A 23,749-nucleotide genomic window follows, 5' to 3' on the forward strand; every position below is an offset into this window, starting at 1 on the left:
AAACCTCTGGGCTGGGTTCACTCTTAACGCCAAGCCATGACTTAATAAACCATAGATTAGTGTTATGTGCAAACCAGACCACCCTTTCTTTTGCACTGTACTGGAAAGTGCAATATTGTTGTATGTGAGTAGATTTTATTGCATTTATTTTATAAACATTTCTATAGTACACTTTTGCTCCAAAAAGAGCCCCCCCCAACAACTTAGAACAATAAAACATCAAAAAAATACTGAAGAACATTGAAACCAATATAAAACAGTTAACAAGGCCATAAAAGAGTGATGGAACAAATATGTCTTAGCTATCCATCTAAAGGACTCTAGAAGGGCCACTTGAATCTCTGTTTGTAGGATGTTCCTCAGGCAAGGTGCCACCACTGAAAATGTCCTATCCCATACAGAGCTGGCTATACTACTAGGCAGAGTGAGGCAGCTGCCTCAGGTGTCAAATTCTGGGGAGTAATGGCAGTGAGATGTTGAACAAGAGAGATGGGTGTCACTTATAGACTGCCATGTGCCTCCAAAGCTAGACTGCTACCCTCAGGTGTAGTGGAGGGAGCTGTCCTATAAGTAAAATTTAATTCCTAGAAAGTTGGGTGAAAAATAGATCTCTTTTATCATGGACCATCCCATAACAAATGGAAGCTGGAATACACACACAAACCTAGCCTGTAGTCACGTGGCATCCTGTAGGGACAAAATATTCATCCGTTTTGCCTCTGTTGCAGTTATGATGCATGAAATCTTAGCTTTTCTTCTCCCTGTCCATCTATATGGAGTGTGGGGTCCATTGCATGTTCAGGATAAGCTGTGGTAGTCTTCCAAGACTGGGTTGGGATGAGCATTCTGTTTAAATGGAGGATCTTACCTACATCAGACCAAGCATGATGACTAACCCAGCTCTGGTAAAATAGAATGCATAGGACTGGATATGCATAGGTTATTAAGCTAGTAGCACTTAATTTCCACTGATTGAAATTGATGGGACTTAAGTCAGTATAACTAAATTTTCACATTCATTTTAGTGTGTCATAAATATGATTAACTTAGTCTGGATTCAATGCACACACACATACGTCCTCCTGAAGCATTAGGAAGAGGGCAAATCAAACTTTTAAATGCAGTGAATATGAGCTTTACCCCTGTCACTGTTCTCGTTCGCTTCACCGTCTGAAATGGGAAACCTTTTATATCCATGGAGGCTTGTGTATTTTTGAACCCAGCATAATTGGGGCTAATGTGCCTGCCCCTGCTGACCCTCTCCTGTGTTTATATTGCCTTCTTCCTAATGCCTAAACAGGACTATAGTTTTAATACAGTTCTGCTTTTTATTAAAACAAAATAAAAAAATTCCTTCCAGTAGCACCTTAAAGACCAACTGAGTTAGTTCTAGGTATTATAAAAGTAATAACTGCTTTTTATTAGATATTAATATTCTTTAAGCCATAAGAAATTGAAGCTTTGACTGAAGTTTCAGAAGCAGCCAGCTCTTCATGCACTTGTAATATATTAACCCAGAAAGAGAACCTGCCCAGTATGATAAACAAAAGCAGATTAACTTGGCAAGTACATTTTCTGCCTATATAACCTGGTCATTATTAATCACACTATAGTCATGTATAATTGTGCAAATAGAAATTCAGCAAATGTGTGTCTTATAAAACTAATTTCCTGAAATAAAAAAAAAACCATTTCTTTCCAAAAGGAGCATAGTGAATGTTGTTGCCCAGCAAATCTGGCTGGTGGCCCACCACTAGCAATATTAGTGATCTGTTTGCATTTCCATTACAGTCCTTTATCTTTAGAATTTTATAATTTACCAATAAACTCTTTTTGCAAAACAAAATAAAAAAATTCCTTCCAGTAGCACCTTAAAGACCAACTAAGTTAGTTCTTGGTATGAGCTTTCGTGTGCATGCACACTTCTTCATTTGAGCTTTAACTGGCCTTTGAAAAGGCCATAGGAGATGAGATAATTTGTTTGAAAAGTGACTATAGTAATGTTAATTTAAAATACTTTTCAGAATTTCACATTTAATGTACACATCTAGAGTAGACCAACTGATCCAAAATACAGGCAACATTTGGACTAAACAGTTCATAAAGATTTTTAGATGGTTGAATAAAAGTGCAGTGTCTTTTATTTTTAACCCATTATTTCTGCCTGCATGATTATATACCATTCCCATTATCAATACTATACATAGAGTCTATGCATGTTCTCATGCTGGCACCCACAGAACGTATCTGAAGGATTGTTGTTTTGGTGGGGCTGCATGAAACAAATAGGGACTAACATGTGATGGAACTGTTGAATTGAATTTAATTTACAAAACAGTTTCATTTACAGCACAATCCTAGATATGTTTACTCAGAAGTAAATTTAGTGGGGCTTACCCCTACCAGTGTAAGATCACAGCCTTAGCACAACATGAGCTGTGGAGGACTGGTATAGTATTTAATATTTGTGTACTTACATTCATTTCCATTTACAATATGGAGAAACTATGAGGAAGGTGTTTCATTTTGCTATGTAACCCTGTTGCTTTAACCAAAATGTACAGAAAGAAGATCATTATACTATTGATTTTTTTTTTTAATCAAGAACTTGTTTGTTTGTTTGTTTTAATCCTTGGGTCCTACTTGGGCAACAGCAGTAGAAGGAGCCAGTGGTAGTTAATGCTACATAAAGCACAGATGGAAGTGGCAACAACTTCCTGCCAATGGCAGTAACAGTAATTACAGCAGATTGCGTAAACCAGATGGGCAAGCTAGATGGGGGCAATTAGCATTACAAAACAAGTAAACGGAAAATTAGGGTGGGGTGTGTAGTAGTGTGTATGTGTGCATAGTGGGAGGGGGTGTCAAATGTTTTTGCTTTGCCTGCTTGACCAGAATGTGTAGAATCTTTAGGGTACATCTGTTTGGCAGTTCCAAAGAGGGATTAGATATGGGTCCAAAGCACAGTTGATCCTTGCAGCCTGCATGAACTAGTGACCTTGTCTCCTGCTGGTTTTGCGCTGGGTCTTGGCAATACGTTTGTGAAGGGCGCTATAGAAATGGTTTATAAGAGCCCTGTACAACTTGTGCCACACTGAGTTGAGCATGACCCCTACAACGTACAGGGTAGTTCAGAAAAGCTTGAGAAACCATCAGTTGTTGCTACCTGACTGAGGCTGCAAAAGAAGGCATTTTGTGGGCACCTGGGTGGTTGATGCAGCATGGGCTGGCAGGCTGTTTCAAATTGGGTCACAATTTGAGAAGACCTGATGTATGCCAGTAATTGTAGTTGGGACTATAATATTTGGGATAGAGAGAGGTTTCCCCCCTCACTTTCTGTTGTTTTCCTTTTCTCTTGTCCTGATTTCAGCTTTCCATTTCTGGATTTTGTTGTCTGTGAAGAGAGTCATTTGCTGTAATATCATATCATGGGAAATGGAGATTATTTCCAGCCGCAGCTTTAAGGCTTTAGTAATCTCAGTCACTGGAGGGTACTTTCTGAAAAACCTATCTGATTTTTTTTTGAATTGCTTTTCTGAGAAAAGAGCCCAAAGCACTTTAAGATCAGATGACTTTCTAACCTCCTGTTTCCAGCTTCAACGGCAATTGTCTCTGTATTTTAATGCAAAAATTACAGGTGTGCAGGTTCTCTTTAGCAGATAGTTTGCCTTTCTACGCTTTATCTGTGACAAAGGGTGTGTTGATATGCCTGCCAAGGGTCCAGATGTCACCATGCCAATCTTCGGTCAGTGATTAATGAAAATTCTGGGCTGCATGAATATTCATTTCAGTCAAGATCTATTTGTTTTGGTCATAAAAAGTACCTACAAGATTAAAATGTTTTGGAAAAAGGCTAATAGTATACAGTAGGGCTGCAAGATCATGTTACACAAGATCATGTTACGCAGCATTCATTAATCCAAGTAACAGTCAAACACATGGACATCCACAAAGTTTTACATTGAAAAAATGGCCCCTTTCTGGATGGGCAACAGTGGCGGAAGAAGCTGCTCGGGTGCCTGGCTGCTCCGGAGTCTGCCTGCCTCCTCCCACTCAGCTGCCCTACAGCTGGGGAGGAGGCAGCGAGTGGACTGCTTGGGCAGCGTGGAGCCTGCGCTAGCTCAAGCCACCACGTCTCTCCCAGGAGAGACGTGTGGCTCCGCCGCTTCAGGCCCCGCAGTGAGTGCTACCTGGCATTTTGTCACCACCACCTCAGTGGATACACCTGGGGTGGCCAGCGCCTACCGCACCCCCTTCCTCTGCCCCTGATGGGCAAGTTATTGTTTGCAAGCAAGCACTCCTCGTCACGCCTTTTGGTGAGTCTGACCAATACTTGTGACTTTCAGCAATCCAGGAAAGAATTGTATCCTCACATTCAAGGCCAATGTCAGCAGGCAATGTCATGAGATCCCAGAATGCTGACAGGACCACTCACTGAAGCCAGTGGCTCTTTGTCTTCACTTATTGGTCCAGATTCTGAATTCCTGTTTTGTAGCAGCGGTGGATTTGACCTGTCCCAATACATACCAATTCCTCAAGTTGTGATTGGCTGCATCTCCCTGGTGATTGCAAACTTTGGAGCTAGTCTTGCTTCTGCTTAAATGTGTGAAATGTCTTGAATGCTCTCCAGTTTCTTGAGCATTTGAGTCCCCTGCAAAAGAGGTTTTCTGTATTTCTGACTCAGCTGGGGAATATCAGCAGGTGTGGAGTTACTGTATTGTTGCCCCAAGAATTTCAGTGGGTGTGGAGTTGATATTGCCCTGCTGTTGTGAAATGCCCAAGAGAGCAGTGTGTGTTTTTTTATTTCATAAAAACATTTCTCCATTCCTCAGCAGTCACCCTGGTGGCCCATGCTACCTGATCTGATAAAGACCAACGAGAAAAGTTAGCTCCCCACTTCAAGGGCTTAACTGAAGAACAGGAAACCACAGAGGCTCTCTTATCAAGTGCCTGGGATATGTACACTTGCTGGGTTTCTTTCTTTGATGCCATTCTTTCAAAAAGCATCATTACTAATTTTAAAAACTAACAATGAATAGCTTATTTTCCCTTTGATAATCTTCAAATTCAACACAGGACTCCTAAAAATAGAGCTTTGTTCAACATTTAGCTAACAGAACTTTCTCATAGCCAATTTTTCTGATTTTTCTGCAAATCCTGTTCTGCAGTATTGCTGCCCAGAAATATTGTGGAGAACTTGTTGCAATCAATGGATTAACATTGGATATTACCCAAGGACAGGGATTGGTTTTACCTCCTTTCCATTGTTATGAGGTGGCCAGGAACTTGGGGCCAGGAACCTGTGGCTTTACAGATGTTGCCAAACTACAGTTGCCACCATCTTTGACTGTTAGCCATATTGGCTAAGGCTGCTGAAGTCCAGTAACATCCCCTAAGCCAACTGGTTGCTTCCTTGACCCCCAGTGCATGATTACTGCACAAAGAACCAGTCAAATGCACACACTAACAGTCAAATGCAACACAAGCTCTTGTGTTTCATAGCCCTCATTTTCCCTAGCAGAAATGCCTGATGACTTGCTGCTATAAATTTTGCACTGAAGGGGGGGGGGATAGTATGGATTTTTAGAATACCCATTTTAAAAAGGGAACTTGTTGCTTGTTGAGCTTCATATAGCAGCACTGAACTATTGCAAGACAGGTGGCTTCATATTTTATCTCTTGAGAGCCCATGGCCATGCTGATCTCTCTCACAGAAACAGCGAAAGCTAAATTCCTCTGTCAGCTATACTGAGCCGATTGCAGACAAATTGCTCTTACCTTGGCTGTTATGAAACTCTCCTGGAAGAATTTTTTTTTTAAAAAAAATTCCTAGTAATTCTGAGAACTCAGCTGTGCAATCGTTTGTGAATCTCTAGTTGGGAATTGATCTAGACTTAGAACACTGAAGTTCAGATGAAGGAAGTTCAGAAATTCTGGAATAAATTGTTAAATTGAATTAAGAGCGCTTTTAGATGAAAGCTTATGATCATGTTAGGTCTTTTGGGACAGTTATGTTGGGAAGGAATATGAATTAAGAATTCGGGGGGGGGGAGGAGGAGGAGGACTGATCGCTGAAGAATCCTACTTAGGAATGAAGGAGTCATAGATATAAAGACTTTTCTGGGAGACTATTATTTATTATTATGTTGCTTTCTGCAGAAATGATGCATCCTTCCAGATACATGGAATAAATACTATTGACATTTTGTAGCCTTTTAAAAAATGCTTTTAAATAGAATTGAATTAAGTGGTAAAAGTCTATCCTTTATATTTTATAATCATGGGCAGTGCTTTTTTCTGGGGGTACGCAGGGGAACGCATACCCCTCAACATTTTGTGAATCTTTGTACTTTTGTCCATTTACTGTATTTATTTTTCCCAATTTCAACTATGAAATGGTGATTTTCTTGAGTCAAAATGAGAGTACCCCTAAACATTTTATTTTTTTGGGGGGGGGGGAAAGCACTGATCATGGGCATATTTGATAGCTCTCATGAATGTGTTAATTTGGTAGATCTTGAAGCAGCTGTCCCAGTGTAGGCTGCTCAGGGGCAAAGGATGACCTTCCTATTTATTTAAGTACTTGTGCTTTGAACTTTAAACTATAGATGCATAGAAAATGAACCTTTTGGCAGATGTAGCTTGGCACACAAGTGAGAAAGTCTGCACCTGCTGAATCAAATTGCCCTTTCCTATGCACTTGTTAAAGGTATAGGAGCCCTGTCTTCCTGTTCCCTATATTCATGTTACAAATAAAAATTACTATCTCCCCATTCTCTCCATTGTTGTCCTCCTGTTCTCCATCCTGCTCATCTGTAAACTCACTGTTCCACATCAGTTCTGCAAAGAGAAATGCCTGAGCCCCCTATATTTTCAGTTCACAGATTCTGCCTCCCATCTTCCTCTCCATCTTGCTTCTTAAAACTCTTCCATTGTTCTCTTCACACAGATAAGCTAGATCATCTTTAGCTGCCTTTTCTTCAAAATAAAAAGGATTAGTTTATGCACAATTTTTTTAAAAACATGCTAAATGCAACATGTAGTTTGGCTATGAGCCTGACTGGTTAATAATGGCAAACCTGTGACTCTGCAGATTCTGCTGTACTTCATCTCCCATTAGCCTTGGCTAGCAAGGCCAGTGATCAGTAGTAGGAGTTGTATTCTAGCAACATGGGGAAGGTCGCGGGTTTTGCATCCTTGTGTTATATTCCATTAATTTTTGAATGATACTATTTCAGTGCATGCTGGACTATTATGTTGCAATCCTATGTACACTTGACTGTGAGTTTCACTGAAATGAATGAGGCTTCTAATTGAGTAGACATGTAAAGGACTGCAATGCACATGGCAGGATACAGCAGAAAATCACCTTGTGATCTTTGTTGGCAGCTCTGTTAGCGATGATGGAGTGTAATGTAGCAAACTGGAAAATGGTGATTCTATTTTGGTTTTTGCCTATATGAACTCAAGGAATTGTATTTTGGAGCCATCAAAATCTATTGTTAAAATACAGGGCTGCTTTAAAGAGAGAGAGAACTGTTAGAAACATTTCCCTCACTGTACTACATCTGAACAAAATGTTTTGTATGCCCATTACTAGTTTCAGAAGCTCCATCAGAGTAATTGTCAGGTTGAGCAGCCTAGCCAGCCTCTTCTATTGCAATGAAAAGGTTTGGGGTTTTGTCCTCTACAAACATTTGAAGCAGGTTTTCACGATAAACACAACCCGCAAAGCAGTCTATGTCACAAGCTCATCTGCAGGCAAAAGGCTGCAATAATTACAGTGGCAGGAAATTGAAATCTGACAGGCTAGTTTATTTCTAAATACCATCATCCTCCCTTTGCTATGCTTCCCATCCCTTTCCCCTGGCTGTGAAGTTATTGATATGTGGCATACAGTCTCTCTTGGCTCAGTTTCCCAGTGCTGTGAGACCCAATCTGTTCTTTCCCTGGTTCAAATGCCCTTATTTCTACCTCTAAGGTCCACAAGAGTGAATGCCAGTTCATTGCCTAGTGCTGTTCATATAATGCTGCCGGTAAGTTTGATATTAAACTTCGGTAAGCTTCTCTTTCTCTCTCACCCCCAACACTCTCCCTACTAAAATGATTTTGGCTGGGGGCACTGTAATTCTTGCTCATAAATCAGGTGCTCAGAGATTTAATCATTCTAAATTCACATGAGAATCTAGCGCAATAAAATATTTCTCACTCCTTCCTTCATCCTTTTTGTAATTGTGCCACCATACTTTTATTTGTTTTTAAGACTTGGGAAATCTGTGCTCGAAGATGTGTCTTGGGGCTGTTCAGTGTAGAAAAGCTAGAACCACTTGATCCTGTTTGGATTAATGGTCTGAATGTTACGGATTTCTAATGCATCCTTAATAAAATATTTTGGAAAGTTGCCACAATAAATTCCCTTACTCCTTTATATATAGATTGGCCCCCTTTATATATGAATTTATTTCAGCTTTCCATCACAGTGCATACCATAAGCCACTGAAGGCAAAATATCACTGAGTGACCTTAAGTCTGTGCCCATGGGGTATGGATAATTTGAAAGAAATACTTGTGTCCCTAGTCATGGTGTTTCCATGGGAATGCCTTCTGGTATGTTGAAAAGACAAAATATTGCATTTCTAGTCCCATTTCCACCTCTTATTCTTCAATTGCTTTGCCTTATTTATTTACTAATAATATTTGTATACCACTCAATATGCAAAATCCCTAAGAGGTTTACATAAAACACAATAAGGTCATGTTGATGGGTTTTTTTATGAAATCATTTTTATTGGTTGTACAAATACATAGTCCAGGGATATCCCTGGAAACAAATGAGAATGGAGAGGAAAGATGAACCTTATGAGCCAGGGAAAGCCTGAACCAAGAGGCATTTGAAACCTGAGACTGTTTATGCCTCACAAACAGCACATGGAAGGCGATTCCAGAAAGTGGGTACCACTACTGAGGCCACATTCAAGATGCAATAAGAAGGCATCCTGCCAGTCTGCAATATGATCAGGAATGCCTCCTCCTCAGATCTGACCAGGTATAACCAGGAACATAATGGATAATAAGATCTATCTTACTATCAAGATGCAAATTACTACGATTGCTGTGATGTACTTCTTACTCCACTGCTCCATAGAGTAGAGATGGGAAACATGTGGCCTCCCAGATGTTATTGGACTCTAACTCCCCACCAACCCCAACCAGTTTGGCCCAACAGTGAGGGGTGATGACAGATGTAGTCCAGCTATATCTGAAGGGGTACTGGTTCCCCCATCCCTGCCATAGAGGTTTGGGGTCAAAGTTTTATTTGTACCTCTTCTGTCCTAGTGTTGCCAGGGGTACCAACTTGAATAATCTTTTTTTTGGGGGGGGAGAGGTAAGTCCCGTCCCACATGATGCAGTGCATGCACACCATTTGAATGGCAATGCCCATCAACTTTGGGCCTCCCCAGCCTCCTCAAATATTTTATCGGGGGGGCAAAGCCCCCACAGCCCCTAGGAGTTGGCTCCTGTGAGTGTTGCTATCTGTTCATATGACATGTTCACATTCAGTGAGCCTATGGAGAGCAGGATGGCATTTTCTGCCCCTGAGCTTGACACATTAAAATGAGCTCATGGAAGTTGGCACAGAATCTGCAATCCTGTTCCCTCTCCCCTGTATTTGTTCATGCTGGGCGAGAAGCGGCTTTTTGCACAGCCTCCTCAATTTAGAGTGGATGAGCTGCTGCAAGGCCATAAACATCCATTGTCGTTCAAAACCCATTGACACTAGGAATGAAATGTATTGACAGTCACTGAAGGGAAAGCAAAATGTTTTTCTTTTCACACTTTCATAATAACCAATGTAACCATCACTTATAGCCTAAGGCCACTGTAATAAAAATTACAGGAAATACATGCATTAGCATTTCAAATATGCATCAATAAGGGTCAGGAGTACTGGTAAATACATATCTTTAAAATAAAAAGCACAGTCCTTGTCTTCCTAACTAGCTTGTTTGTGCAAGATTATTCTGGAGGGTGGCACTTGTGTCCTTTGTGATCATATTCCATATAATTCACTGTTGCAAAAAGTGAAGGGGAAGGACACAACTTAAGAAGAAGGGTGGGAAGCTACTGAAATAGCTTCTTTCGTAATAATGCATGCTCTGAGTTGAAGAATGCAGGAGGAAAGAGTTTAGGTTAACAGAGAGCAATCTCACTTTTTCTGTAAATAAGGAGTGTAGAATGATGGATTGAAATTATGTGTGCAGGCAGAACAGCAGGCTTTGAAGAGAGCCAGTGTATGCTCTGTTTTCATCCAGATCTCCATACATTCTCAATTGGTTCTGGAAATGCAGATAGTGGGCACCTGCCACATCGCAACTGGCATGCTGTTCCCCAGAAAAGGGGCAGCTACACAGAAGGCCCTGCTCCGAGTTTATACATACAGGCCATGTATACACCAGATTGAGGATGGTTTTGAGTACTACCCAGAAGTGCTCAAGAAAATATAAAGAATGTGACTGACTATCCATAATAATTTATGTCTACCCATCATAATTTATTTTTGTATGGACACATGACACTGGTAGGTGCCAGTGTCCTGCGTGTCACATATGAAGCTTCCTGAAATCTCTGCAAGGGAAATTGAAAGGGGATTATATTATGCAAGGGATTATATCATACTTATTGGCCTGGCAAAGAACATTTTTTTTTTTTGCCACCAGCTCTTCCCAAAAATTTCGGGGAGAGGAGAAGGCTTTGTTTGCTTTTTCCATACACATACATACACAGTGCATAGGAATGCTTGCCTTATTCTTTAAAATAAAGATACTTGAGATCCTTTATGTAAATTCCTGTAGGAAAATATTATACAAAAACATCTTGAAATGCCTTTGGTGGTAATTTTTTTTTACATACTAAAGTTGTAAATGGTCTGGAAGTACAGAATAATGGCTCTGACTTCATTTGCTGTCATTGTAGCTGTGTGAAAGAGCACAAGACGCTTGCTGATTAAGGTTTACTCAGCTGTGACGTTAACTTCTGGCCATTACTGCAAAGCTCGGTTGATACTGTCCCAATTTATTTTGGATTTCTTTTATTTTGACATGGTAGATTGATTCAGTAATTTTTACTGGGTAATCATCCCAAACCTGCTTAATTTAAAAACAGGAACTACAATCCCATTGCTTAATGGCTATGGGGCATTGCTTTATGTTAACAAGGAAAGGCAAGACTTTCCCTTGGGGTATGCTAAATGCTGTCGGAAAGGTAGCAATAGGGTGGCCACATGTCACAGAGAGCCAGTGTGGTGTAGTGGTTAAGAGCGGTAGACTCGTAATCTGGTGAACCGGGTTCGCGTCTCCACTCCTCCACATGCAGCTGCTGGGTGACCTTGGGCTAGTCACACTTCTCTGAAGTCTCTCAGCCCCACTCACCTCACAGAGTGTTTGTTGTGAGGGAGGAAGGGAAAGGAGAATGTTAGCCGCTTTGAGACTCCTTCGGGTAGTGATAAAGTGGGATATTAAATCCAAACTCTCTTTCTTCTTCTTCTTCCTGCTTTACAGCAGACAGTGTTCTGTTTGAAGGCCCATAAGAAGCATCAATTGCCCGCCAGCATTACCTAACTGTCAAACTAAGCAGATTCCATACACCTGGTTGCAGTCTTCCTAAATGAGATCTCAGTCGGTAGTGCATGAGACTCTTAAATTCAGGGTCATGGGTTCAAGCCCCATGTTGGGCATTTCAGTGGGTTGGACTAGATGATCTTCATTGTTCCTTCCTACTCTACAATTCTGATTCCCCCACTATGGTGAGATTGACTGAATTCCTATTAATCCTATGATGTTTATGTGTATGTATATAGGTATATACCTCTCCCTCCCTCCATCATCATCTCCAGACATTTTGCATTTGTAATTTTTCTTTTAAATGCTTTCTATTTCAGTGTTTCCTTTTGGGGACTTTAGTTTGTACCCCAAGAAAATGTTCTGTTGTATGCCCATGTACCTGTTCAGGGTGTGTGGAAGATAACAGACACGGCTACTTGCTACTTGCTTGCAATGAATGCTGTTGGAGACATGGAAAGGAATTTAACAGCAAATAATTAACTGATGAATCAGTAATTGGTGCTGGGAATTTTAGTTTAAAATGACTGTGTCATTACACAAAGCATACCCTCGCCAATTTTAATACCTTGGTGAGAGAAAGGGTGTCTTTTAAAGGTGCTAGATGGTATTTTAGCACCAGAGCTGTGATGTTGGCTAATGCACTGCCCAGTGATTGAAAGGGAAGTATAACTTTTAAGGTGAAAATAAAAACGTCTCATTGCTGAAATCAGGAAACCAGGTCTTTCATATTAGTATTAGTAGTTGCTTTTTGTCAAAGTTTTTTTTGTTTTTTGTTTTTGTTTTGCTGTACGCCACCATCTAACAAGTAACACTGGCTGGTGTTACATGCTAATGGATTGCACCCCCTTAGGGACTTGGTCGTATTGAGAGAGTGAAAGAAGGCAGGCGAGGTACCACTTTTACATTAAAGCATTCATACCTCAGAGGTCACGAAACCTCTTATTCTGCTCAAGGCTTCTGGGGACATAGAGAGTCTCAGTCTTTTAGCAGAGAGTAATGAATGGCACTTGCTGACTCGTTATCTCTCCACCCCCACCCGTCTGTCAGCAGGGGTTAGTGCTACTCAGCATAATGAGCCTGGACTCTGCCTGCCAAATACATGCAGGTCTGAGAGTGCTTTCTCCCCAGTTGCTTTATAAATCCACTTTTACTCTTAGAGAAGATGGTGTTAAGATGTGTACTAGAGTTGTCTCGCCAAGCTTTTTCTCTAAAGGTTGATAAGTGCTGTAAATGTGATCAGAGAGTCCAATATATGGAGCTGAAAAGGTGGCCTGGCTGAGCTTGAGATTGCGACAGGGTAATAATGCCTACCTTAAATGTCTTTGGGACTGGGTTATTTGAAGGACTCCTTTGGAGGCTGCTCAAGGGCTCACCATCTTGGAACCCAAGATGGCATACATGTGGCCCTGACCAGCACTAGTATGTGGCCTCTGGAAGGTTGACCAAAAAATGTTTCCCATCCCTGCTTTAAAAGCATAGGAAGAATTTCTAGGGTATAATCCAGGCATAGGCAAACTCGGCCCTCCAGATGTTTTGAGACTACAATTCCCATCATCCCTGACCACTGGTCCTGTTAGTTAGGGATGATGGAAGCTGTAGTCTCAAAACATCTGGAGGGCCGAGTTTTCCTATGCTTGGTGCAATCTGACAATTCTAGTGTGTGCAGATTGGTTTTATCATGGCATAAGCACAAACTGAGGGAAGAAGTGCCATGCCAGGAGGCTGCTGTGGATGCCATCTTCCACTCCCACAGAATGTCTTGGCCTCAACTCAGTTGAGGCGGGATGCAGGGGTGAATGATGAGCAGAAACAGCACTCACACACCTGTGCAACTTTGTTTTATGGGTTTGAGAGGTGATGGGAGAAGCACCAGTCTGGATGGATCAAGTAGATTTTGCAGACTGGTTGTTGAGGGCACAGATCATTAGCTTTTATTGCATGACTTTTGTATTGTAATGCCTTCCTTTTGTATTGTAATGCCTGTCCTCAAAATGGCAACGTGACTTTACAAAGCCATTAACATAGGGCATTTTGAATTCTGTCTTTTGGAGTTCTAGTGAACTGTTGTGCCTCCTCAAAAAAGAAAAGAAAAGCTTATATTGTGTTCATTCAGGATCATCCCGCTTGTCGGGTGTGAAATATCATAGCCATCTTGTTTGTGTGTCTTTCTACATCTGTTCAGTGCTATCCATGCTATCTTATGATGTCCACCTGTGAGATTGTGTTGAATACTACAAACAAATCTTTGATTTTCCCCTTATATAGTTTATATTTAATTCTGTGGTGACTGTCAGTTTTGGAATTTCTAGAATACATTGATCTCACTTACTCACTTATACACACACTTCTCATGGGCCTGATTTTTCCAATCATATCTTTTGCTGGAAATTTACTGGAGTTGTACTTTACATCCAACCAGTAATATTCACAACTGAGTTGCCGGGAGACAGTAGTGTTATTAATAATCTATATAAAGCACTTTAAATGTGTCAAGTGCTTTAGAGCCATCCTCTCATTCATCATCGAGGCAACTGTTTGAGATAAGTATTAACATTTTTCAGAAGGTGAACTGAAGCTGCTAATGATTTGCCTAAGGCAACCCAATGGCCCATAGCTGAGCTCAGATATGATTCCTGGCTTCCCAGGTCCAGTCCCTTTGATCTCATAAATAAACGTGAAGCTACAGCTTGAGGATTATTCTTTCGAGTGTCTGTGTCCCACTGACTCAGAAACAAATCTTATGCTACCTGTAGAGAAAAAGGTATTGAGGAAAAACTTTGACTTCCGTATCTTTGCATATTAACAAAATGGCATGGCTAATTAGGCCAGTTAGAATTCCTTACAGTATGGTCTTTTCTACAGAGTAAGCAACAGCAGGCATATAATAGTATTTACGAATAAAGCCAAGGCAGAATTTGTGTCTTGTTTGCAATTTATGCAGTCCTGATTATTCATATTACGGTGTTTGAAATATGTTGCTTGACCTGCAGTATTTAATATTTTTCCAGTATATAAAAGCATCAGTCACAATGGAAGTGCAGTGACATACATCAAATATATTTGCCAACCAGATTGCTTCAGTTTTGGACTGCAGATGGATAACAGTAAATTTCTTTCTGTCTTTCAGAAATGTGCCGCTTGCCATTTGCACATCAATGGTTATTGTCACAGTTGGCTATGTGTTAACCAACGTGGCCTATTTTACAACTATTAGTCCTGAGGATCTGCTAGCTTCCCAAGCAGTGGCAGTGGTAAGTCATAGTAGAATGTATCATGCAAATGAGTAAAATTTTCAGAATAAGTTTCTTGATCATGATGGAAAACAGAGTTTACTGGATGAACTCCTTAAAGCTGAAGAATGGGAGAAGGTATTGAGGAATTCTACCAATTAAGTTGATATGTCTTTCCTTCTCTTTTGCCAGACTTTTGCTGAACGTTTACTGGGAAGTTTTTCCTTGGCTGTCCCAATTTTTGTTGCACTCTCTTGCTTCGGATCTATGAATGGTGGGATCTTTGCTGTTTCCAGGTGAGTCAAATGTGGGGTGAGGGTAAAGTCATAAAATTTGAATTTAGCATGAAAAACTGGGAATATTACTTCAAAGGGGGAAAATCAACATTAAATAATGGCATTCATTTGCAGTGAATTTTCCTCTCCTTTACTTCAATACCACTGAATACAATTCAGTGAAATGAATAGAGGCAGGGCAAGAATACAGCTATAATCTTGCGAACTTCCCATTCATTTCAATGGAATTTAAACAGCAATTTCTGTTGGAAACCCCCCACCCCATTTGCTGTAATATTGCAGTGATAGTGGCTTAGCTCAAAGGAGAGAAAAGAAAACTGTAGTTTTCAGTAGTCAGTATGGTGTAGTGGTTAAGAGCGGTAGACTTGTAATCTGGGGAACCGGGTTGGCGTCTCCGCTCCTCCACATGCAGCTGCTGGGTGACCTTGGGCTAGTCACACTTCTCTGAAGTCTCTCAGCCCCACTCTCCTCACAGAGTGTTTGTTGTGGGGGAGGAAGGGAAAGGAGAATGTTAGCCACTTTGAGACTCTTTCAGGTAGTGATAAAGCGAGATATCAAATCCAAACTCTTCTTCTTCTTCTTCAACTGAAGCAATGCTAACTGGCCCTTGTTTTTTGAAGACTGACTAAGAGTGGCTGAAGGTAGAAATGTTCATGCTGATTTCCCAGGCTTCTAAATTTCTTTTACATCAGAACTTCTGATGCTTGTCTTGCATAGTAAAAAACCCCCAGCACTGCTGAGGATTTGAATGTGTTCTACACCTCTAGTGAGTTGCTTCCATTCATCTTGGTAATGAGTGTCTTTAAAAGCTGTCCAAATTTATTTTCCCACCAGGATGTTCTACGTCGCATCCCGCGAGGGTCACCTTCCTGAGATTCTGTCCATGATTCATGTTCGCAAGCACACTCCTTTACCAGCTGTCATTGTTTTGGTAATTCCTATAAACAAATGTCCCTGTACAAGGCTGCATGGCATGAATCTGCACTGGAGGATTCAAATGCCATTTAAATACTTCTTGAATCTCAGTTATTTATTTCTATCTCATACTTTAGATGCATGTGAGGGGTGGAAAGTAATTGCAGAGGTGATCTATTCTAGAGACTCCTCCTTTTGACTCTCTGTTAGTTGCATTTAACTCTCGCTGGCTGGTGCCTAAATCACACCTCATTATGTTTTATTTGAAAGGTTGAAAGAGAGTGATTAGCTAAGCTCCTCTCAATGGAATGAATCTTCCTAGATAGGGATGCAGAGTAATAAAATTCTACATAAAAGCTACACACTAGTGTACTGTCTGGTATGACCCTGAAGTCACATTACAGGTATCTTGCAGAGAAAATGCAAACAACAGTAATAGATAGATTGGTATTGCCACCTGCCTTCAGGGCACTGGTTCCAGGTTATAAAATAATGTTTGTTTTCTGATTTCTATGCTTTTTTCATATTTTTGTTTTGGAGAATCCAAAGCTGTACTCCTTAGTGTGCTGGCTTGGATACAGGTTCTTTAGAAACAATAACACCGATTCCCAAATAAACATATTTATCTCCTCTGGTCCTGTTGAAGTAAGATGACATGTGGATTTTTACAATGCAATTCATGTGCAATTCATATGGTTGTGATTCTGAATTTTCCATTATCTGTGTCATCTTTATCACAGAAACATCCTCACAACAGGAACTATGGAAACAATGCTGCTTTCTAAATCACATAATTTGTAGCCTAGGAGAGGGCATTCTTGGGGGCAGCCCCAAGGTTGTTGAATTCCCTCTCCACAAATCACTATATAGCTTTCAGCGAATGCTAAAGGTACACTTCTTTACCTTAGCCATTGACATATGAGATATGATTTTTTCAGTGCCCGCCCAATTCCTGTTAAGGTAAATTGTTTTAACTGTTTTTAAATATAGTGGTACCTTGGTTCTCAAATGTAATCCATTCCAGAAGTCTGTTTGACTTCCAAAACATTCAAAAATCAAGGCGCAGCTTCCGATTGGCACAGGCGCCCTGGAAACAATAGCTGACAGCCACATTGGACGTTTGGCTTCCGAAAAATGTTCAAAAACCAGAACATTTACTTCTGGGCTTTCAGTGTTTGGGAGCTGAAATGTTCAAGTACCAAGGCATTTGAGAACCAAGCTTCCACTGTACTGAATCAATTTTTTTGGTAACCTACCCAACACCGGATTTAACTTTGTCCTCCCATCCATCAGCTGGCATAATGAGTTGGGTTTGCTGATGGGCAGGTGGGCGTGATTTTGGGAAAAAGGCTTTGTGGGTCAAATTGGACCACTAGTAGGCCAAGAAGGGCTGGAAGTTCCCCACCCCTGATGTAGTGTGCTAAGAGCTATGGGGGCACCACAATGTTAATATAAGGAAATACGGCAATAACAGTTTGGGCAATAAAGCACACTTCTCCTTTTAATTTATTTTGCAGCACCCTCTAACAATGATCATGCTCTTCTCCAGTGATCTCTACAGCCTCTTGAACTTCCTCAGTTTTGCCCGGTGGCTTTTTATAGGCTTGGCAGTTGCTGGGATGATTTACCTCCGATATAAGCGCCCTGAGATGCCTCGTCCTTTCAAGGTAACCTCAGGAATATGACTGTTTTACATAAATGCCATGTTTATACCATGTGTGCCTCCTCTTCCCCATGGGCATTTTAATGGAAATATATTTTGTAGTCACACACTTACTTCTATACAAACTTGCCCATTCTATGAGATTGATTTCTAAGGCCTTTTTCTGGGTCTTTTCAGTGGGTGGCGACTAGGAATAAGGCTAGGTCAGCTGTGGTACCACTGTTGAGCAACGCCTTCACAAAAATATTTATTTGGCACTAACCAGGGCGGGTGCAAAGATTGCAACACCTGCTGCTGCGTTCCTCACTCCCCCTCCTTTTCATGGCAATAGCAGCGCTGCTCCCACTCTCATTTATTTCCTCAGCAACGTTAATTTCCCTGTTGCTCTAGCAGCACTGCTAGCGCTAGCGAGGCACCCCACCTCCTCTCTCCCAGCCTTGCGCTAGGAAGGTCCAAAAGGGTGCTTCCTCAAAGTGGAGCATTCTGGGAAGTGTGGCTGTGAGACTGCCTTTGCCACTGCCCCTCTAATTCTAGACATCATTTGTCCCTGCTGCAGCAAACTGCAGGGGCAGCACTAGTAATATCACAGCCAGCCTACCCAGAATGCTTTGTGGAAAGATCGCCTTGGTCCTTCCTATGAGAGTCAGAGGAGGTGGAGTCAGAGAGCCTTGCTGGGCAGTTGCTGCGTCAGCCAGGCCAGCAGAGGCAAACAACAAGCCAGTAGGAGTTGCCGTCTGCCACCTTTCCACATCCGTTGCCTGAGGCAGTTGCCTCAGTTTGCCAAATGGTAGCTCCTGTAGTCCAACACCAACTTAAAACTGCCTTACTGCCCTGAGCATTTGATGGATGATAGTTTTATGTTGTTCCTTGCTGTTGCTATCCCCCTCCGCCCCAATTAAATTTTGGTTTGGATTTTTTGACAGTTTACTCAGATTTTATTGTTAATTGGTTTTTGTGGTTGTGACAGGCATCGCTGTTGGAAACCGAAGCTGTTACTCATATTGTAGCATTTTCTTGCTTTTAAAATCATCTCAGATTATGTTATCAGTTGTGATGACAGAAGCACATATTTTCCCAAGTTTATGATGGCTGCATAATGCTATCAGCCATCAATGCCCATGTCCAAAATGATATTTAATTTGGCAGTCTCTTGCCAGGTTATTTATTGTACTTGGGAAAGAAAATCAATATGTACTTAATGGTTTTAAAAGGCAGCCCGTAACTTAGGCACCTCCCTTCATTGTAAAATTGATTCTAATGAGCAATTACAAAAGGCGCCATCTTTGCTGCAGTTGCTCCTGCCTTCTACTCCAATAGAAGCTTGAGAAAGGGACTCGGTACTAGAAAACGCATTTACAAGACTTCCAATTTAAAGACTGTGCATAGCAATGTAGTGTTTGTCTGAGTGGGTAATTAAGCAGCTGTTGGGATGCCTATTACATAAAAGTGCATTTAATTTGCTCTCTTTAGCTACTTGTATTTGAAGTGCCTGTCCTGAACACCTGTATTTCTCTGAGACTTGCAGTGTGCCCCTGTGTTTTATCCGATTTATATTTCATGGAACATTAAATACCAGCGTCATTCAATAGCCAAGGTCAGGGTATTGCAATAACGTCTTTTGGTGTGTGTTCCAGGTGCCGCTCTTTATTCCTGCTCTGTTTTCTTTCACCTGCCTCTTCATGGTTGCACTATCACTTTATGCTGACCCTGTCAATACTGGCATTGGCTTTGCAATTACACTGACTGGCGTCCCTGCCTACTACCTCTTTATCATATGGGACAAGAAGCCAACGTGGTTTAGACGGCTGTTAGGTGAGTAAACGCCAATAGGAAATCATTCCCTTTGTTGTACATTCAGCGTTAGACCATACAGTATCTCTGAAAACTGCAAGTTTTAATTTTTTGGGGGAGGCATTGTATCCACTAGTTTCATTGCCACAGTAAGGCATCTACCTCATTATTTTTAATGTAAATGCCAATTTATTAAGCAGTTATTCTGTACCAGTAGAACTCAATACTTGAAGTAATACTCTTTGAACAAAAGCTGTTTCAAATTACTGAATCTCCCCTCAAATTCCCCAAGTAAGGATATATCTAACAAAAGCCATGGGGCCATGCAGTAAATGATACCGAACTTTTATTTTACCTTACTGGCACTTATCATGGACTATCTCTATCTGTTTGGAAAAGAACATATAGTGAAAAGAACATACCATATCCCCCCACCCCCAATAGCCTACTTTGACCCAGTTTGTTTCTGTCATTGTCCCATGTATTGACATCTGAATTTTGGTTGTGTTTGATCAATGTTAAAGAGAGCTGTTCAGCTGTAAAGCAAATGCAATTAATCTCTGATCAGTATTGATCAACTACTAGGAGATGTCAACAGCAGCCAATATTTCCATGATTAGTATTAAATACCACAAGTAATTTGTGCAAATTCAGGGCTGATTTATGACCCAAACTTAGGTGCTAAAGATAGCAACACAAAAAATAAGTATTAATTTTACTTAAGCATAAGAAGAGCCTGCTGAATTAGTCCAATGGCCCATAGTGGAGCATCCTGTTCTCACAGTGGCCAACCTGATGCCTATGGGAAACCCAAAAGAAAGACCTGAATGCAGTAGCACTTTCCCTGCTTGTGATTCCCAGCAAGGCAAAAGGCAAGTGTCAGCCACCATTTCTCAAAGGCACTTTTCACCTGTAAAAAATCCACACTTAGCCTGTTTTTCTTTCTCACCCAGAATCAAATTAGCCATCCCTATACTGAAAACACAAAGTTTGCTTTTGTTTTAAGTGTATATGCTAGTATAACAGAGTTTCTTCTGAAGTTGGCAGCCTTCTCACAACTTGACTTGAAAAATGAACTTTTCTACTTCTCAATTTACTGCACTACTTCAAGGTGTACTGGATCTTTTTCAATTATCTAGTTACATAAAAGCAGAACAAGAATCTTATAAGATAGATACAGTGGTACCCCTGGTTACGTACTTAATTCATTCCGGAGGACCGTTCTTAACCTGAAACTGTTCTTAACCTGAAGCACCACTTTAGCTAATGGGGCCTCCCGCTGCTGCCGTGCCACGGCGGCGGCTGCGTGATTTTTGTTCTCATCCTGAAGCAAAGTTCTTAACCGGAGGTAATATTTCTGGGTTAGCGGAGTCTGTAACCTGAAGCATATGTAACCTGAAGCGTATGTAACCCGAGGTACCACTGTAATTCCACTTGTAGCTTAGCAGCAGAACACAGCAAAATAGTTATCAGTGAAATTAGCATTAGAATTTGTGAAATAATTTGACTCGGCAGTGCAGATTTGAGAATAATGATCTGTCTTCTTAACCATGATAAAATTAGATCACTTAAAAACAGTGCCATGAGTAAAAGGAATATAAAATTAAAATGCACATGACATTCTGTAGGAATCTTTCCTGCTATTAAAACTGATGTCTATAGCAGTTTATTTTTCTCTGCCTGAGAATAAGGCAATGGAAGCAATATCTTTCACTCGATAGTCAACATTTCCACAGCTTTTGGATCATATTTTTATGAATCATTGTGGCCACAGGATGCCAGTATTGAACCATTTTATGCGAGCAAAAAGAAAACATTCCCTTCCAGGGAGTTACTGGAGAGACTTGATTTCTGCTTGCTGTGGCAATGCAGCTGATTCTTTGAGCTCTTAAAAAGAAGCCTATTGTTTTCTCTGGCACAAGAAAATACAAATACCTGTAAATGATACAGACATGCATTGCAAACCTGGCTAAGATAATATTTACAGATATTAGTGTATTTCACCGTATATGATTAATGCCTGGAGAACTGTACAGTGGTGCCCCGCAAGACGAATGCCTCACAAGACGAAAAACCCGCTAGACGAAAGGGTTTTCCGTTTTGGAGGTGCTTCGCAAAACGAATTTCCCTATGGGCTTGCTTCGCAAGACGAAATGCCTTGCAAGTTTTTCTGACTTCCCCCCTTCCCCCCCTTTTTCTAAGCCGCTAAGCCGCTTATCCGCTAATCCGCTAAGCTGATAAGCGGCTAAAAGCCTCTAAAAGCCGCTAAACCGCTAATAGCGCTAATCCGCTAAGCCGTCAATGGCTTGCTTCGCAAGACGAAAAAACTGCTAGACGAAGAGAATCGCGGAACGGATTCTTTTCATCTTGCGAGACACCACTGTAGTTTGTTAAACTATGTAATCAATTTTAATTGAAATATAATGGTTATTGTTTACTTAAATATGCAATGCTTTGTTAAATGTAGTTTGGTACTGGATGAGATTATCAAAGGATATCAGGATGGATGCTCAGTTTGTGTCTCAGTCTAGACTTCATGTCCTTGAGGGTCTAAGCTACTGTACATGAATTGTATGCTTTTCTATCTCAGTGACTGGAAGATTGACTGCACTTTAACAGTGTTCTAACAAGCTAATATAATGTTACAATATAATGTTACACTGAGTTGCACCCAAAGACCTTGGTGAACCTGGGTTTGGAAAACATGTGAGCTATAGTTTAGCTCATAGTAGTGGTGCTGTGAGTTAAATCACTGAGCCTCTTGGGCTTGCCTATCAGAAGGTTGGCGGTTTGAATCCCCGCGATGGGGTGAGCTCCTGTTGCTTGGTCCCTGCTCCTGCCAACCTAGCAGTTCAAAAGCACGAAGTGCAAGTAGATAAATAGGTACCGCTCCGGAGGGAAGGTAAATGGTGGTTCCGTGTGCTGCTCTGGTTTGTCAGAAGCGGCTTAGTCATGCTGGCCACATGACCCGGAAGCTGTACGCCGACTCCCTTGGCCAGTAAAGCGAGATGAGCGCCACAACCCAGAGTCATTCACGACTGGGCTTAATGGTCGGGGTCCCTTTACCCTTTACCTTTACTAGAGCAGCTGCAGTAGTACTGGAGGACGAATAAAGTGGCCTAAGTCTGCTCTCCAGGAGCCTCCAAATTTTTATGTTCATGCTAAACTAAGGTTTGGCTTAGCACTCTGTGAGAACTGGACTGAAGTTAGTTTACTTTAGGTCCCATTGAAATCAATGGAGCAAGTTAATCCGAATGTGCCATTCAAATCAATGGGAGCCTAAATTCATCTAATTTAGGCTGCAATCCTAACCTCAATTTCTTTGCAAATAAACCCTATTGAATTCAGTAGGATTCAACTTCTGAGTAGACATGGTTAAGATTGCACTGTTAGTCCAGAGATCCAACCCTCTGTTGCATGCAAGATTAATCTTACAAATGGCCTTTCATAGAACCTTTCAAAAAGTCTCTTCTATTTTTGTCCTTTATAGACAAGACAACGTTAACATTGCAAATCATCTTGGAAGTTGTTCCATCAGAGGGGGGTGCCACATCATGATCTTCTGCAGCTGAAAGTAGCAGAGAGGCCAAGCAACCAGCTTCTTCATCAGTCAAGGAAATGTGTGTGTGTTCACCTTCCTAGGCAACATGGAGAAATAATGAACTGTGGAGGGAACTGTTTTATAGTGTCAATATTTTTATGTGTGGTTATCTGGTACTGTGGACTCAGGCCACATTCTTGAAAGGAGAAGCTATGGAACCTTTGTGGAACAAAGTGCATGCTCTCCTATGAGAATAGAGTCAATGTAATCTGAAATTCCCTTTATCATACAAGGGAAGGGATCAGTTTTTAACACTGATGATTTGTACTGTAGTGTAAATGAACATTTGTTTAAAAATGTTCAAGACAGCTAAAAAACAAGAGAGATAATGTCTGTATTGTGTGTATTGGGTCTAAAGAAAGAAAGGAGTAAAAAAATGTGAGTGCAAAATTACTCCATCCCTTGTTAATATCTGTTTTTGTTTCATTGAGAACACTACCAAGTTCAAAACTATGTACACTCTATTTACCTTTTTAGTTCTTGCTGATATGGATGGGCTTCCTGTTCTTTTATACCAGGGGTAGCTAATGTGATGCCTTCCATATGTTGTTGAACTACAGCTCTCATAATCCCTGACCATTGACCATGTTTGCTTTGGTGGGTGGGATTTGGAGTTCAACCCTGTCGGAAGG

The 23,749-nt window shown here is 41.0% G+C and overlaps 1 protein-coding gene across 1 annotated transcript in view; it reads left to right on the forward strand.

Moving 5' to 3' along the window:
- Nucleotides 1-23,510, forward strand: part of SLC7A11 (solute carrier family 7 member 11) — a 56,053-nt gene extending 32,543 nt beyond the window's left edge. Inside the window, exons 7-12 of the mRNA XM_081876125.1 lie at nt 14,749-14,872; nt 15,044-15,147; nt 15,982-16,078; nt 17,580-17,729; nt 19,360-19,537; nt 23,007-23,510. Coding sequence (XP_081732251.1) covers nt 14,749-14,872; nt 15,044-15,147; nt 15,982-16,078; nt 17,580-17,729; nt 19,360-19,537; nt 23,007-23,074 — 721 coding nt within the window. The 3' untranslated portion in view covers nt 23,075-23,510. The remainder of the gene's footprint in view (nt 1-14,748; nt 14,873-15,043; nt 15,148-15,981; nt 16,079-17,579; nt 17,730-19,359; nt 19,538-23,006) is intronic.
- The last annotated feature ends 239 nt before the right edge of the window (nt 23,511-23,749 follow it).

This window comes from Podarcis erhardii, assembly GCF_964252035.2.
Source record: "Podarcis erhardii genome assembly, chromosome: 9".
Lineage (NCBI taxonomy): Eukaryota > Metazoa > Chordata > Lepidosauria > Squamata > Lacertidae > Podarcis > Podarcis erhardii.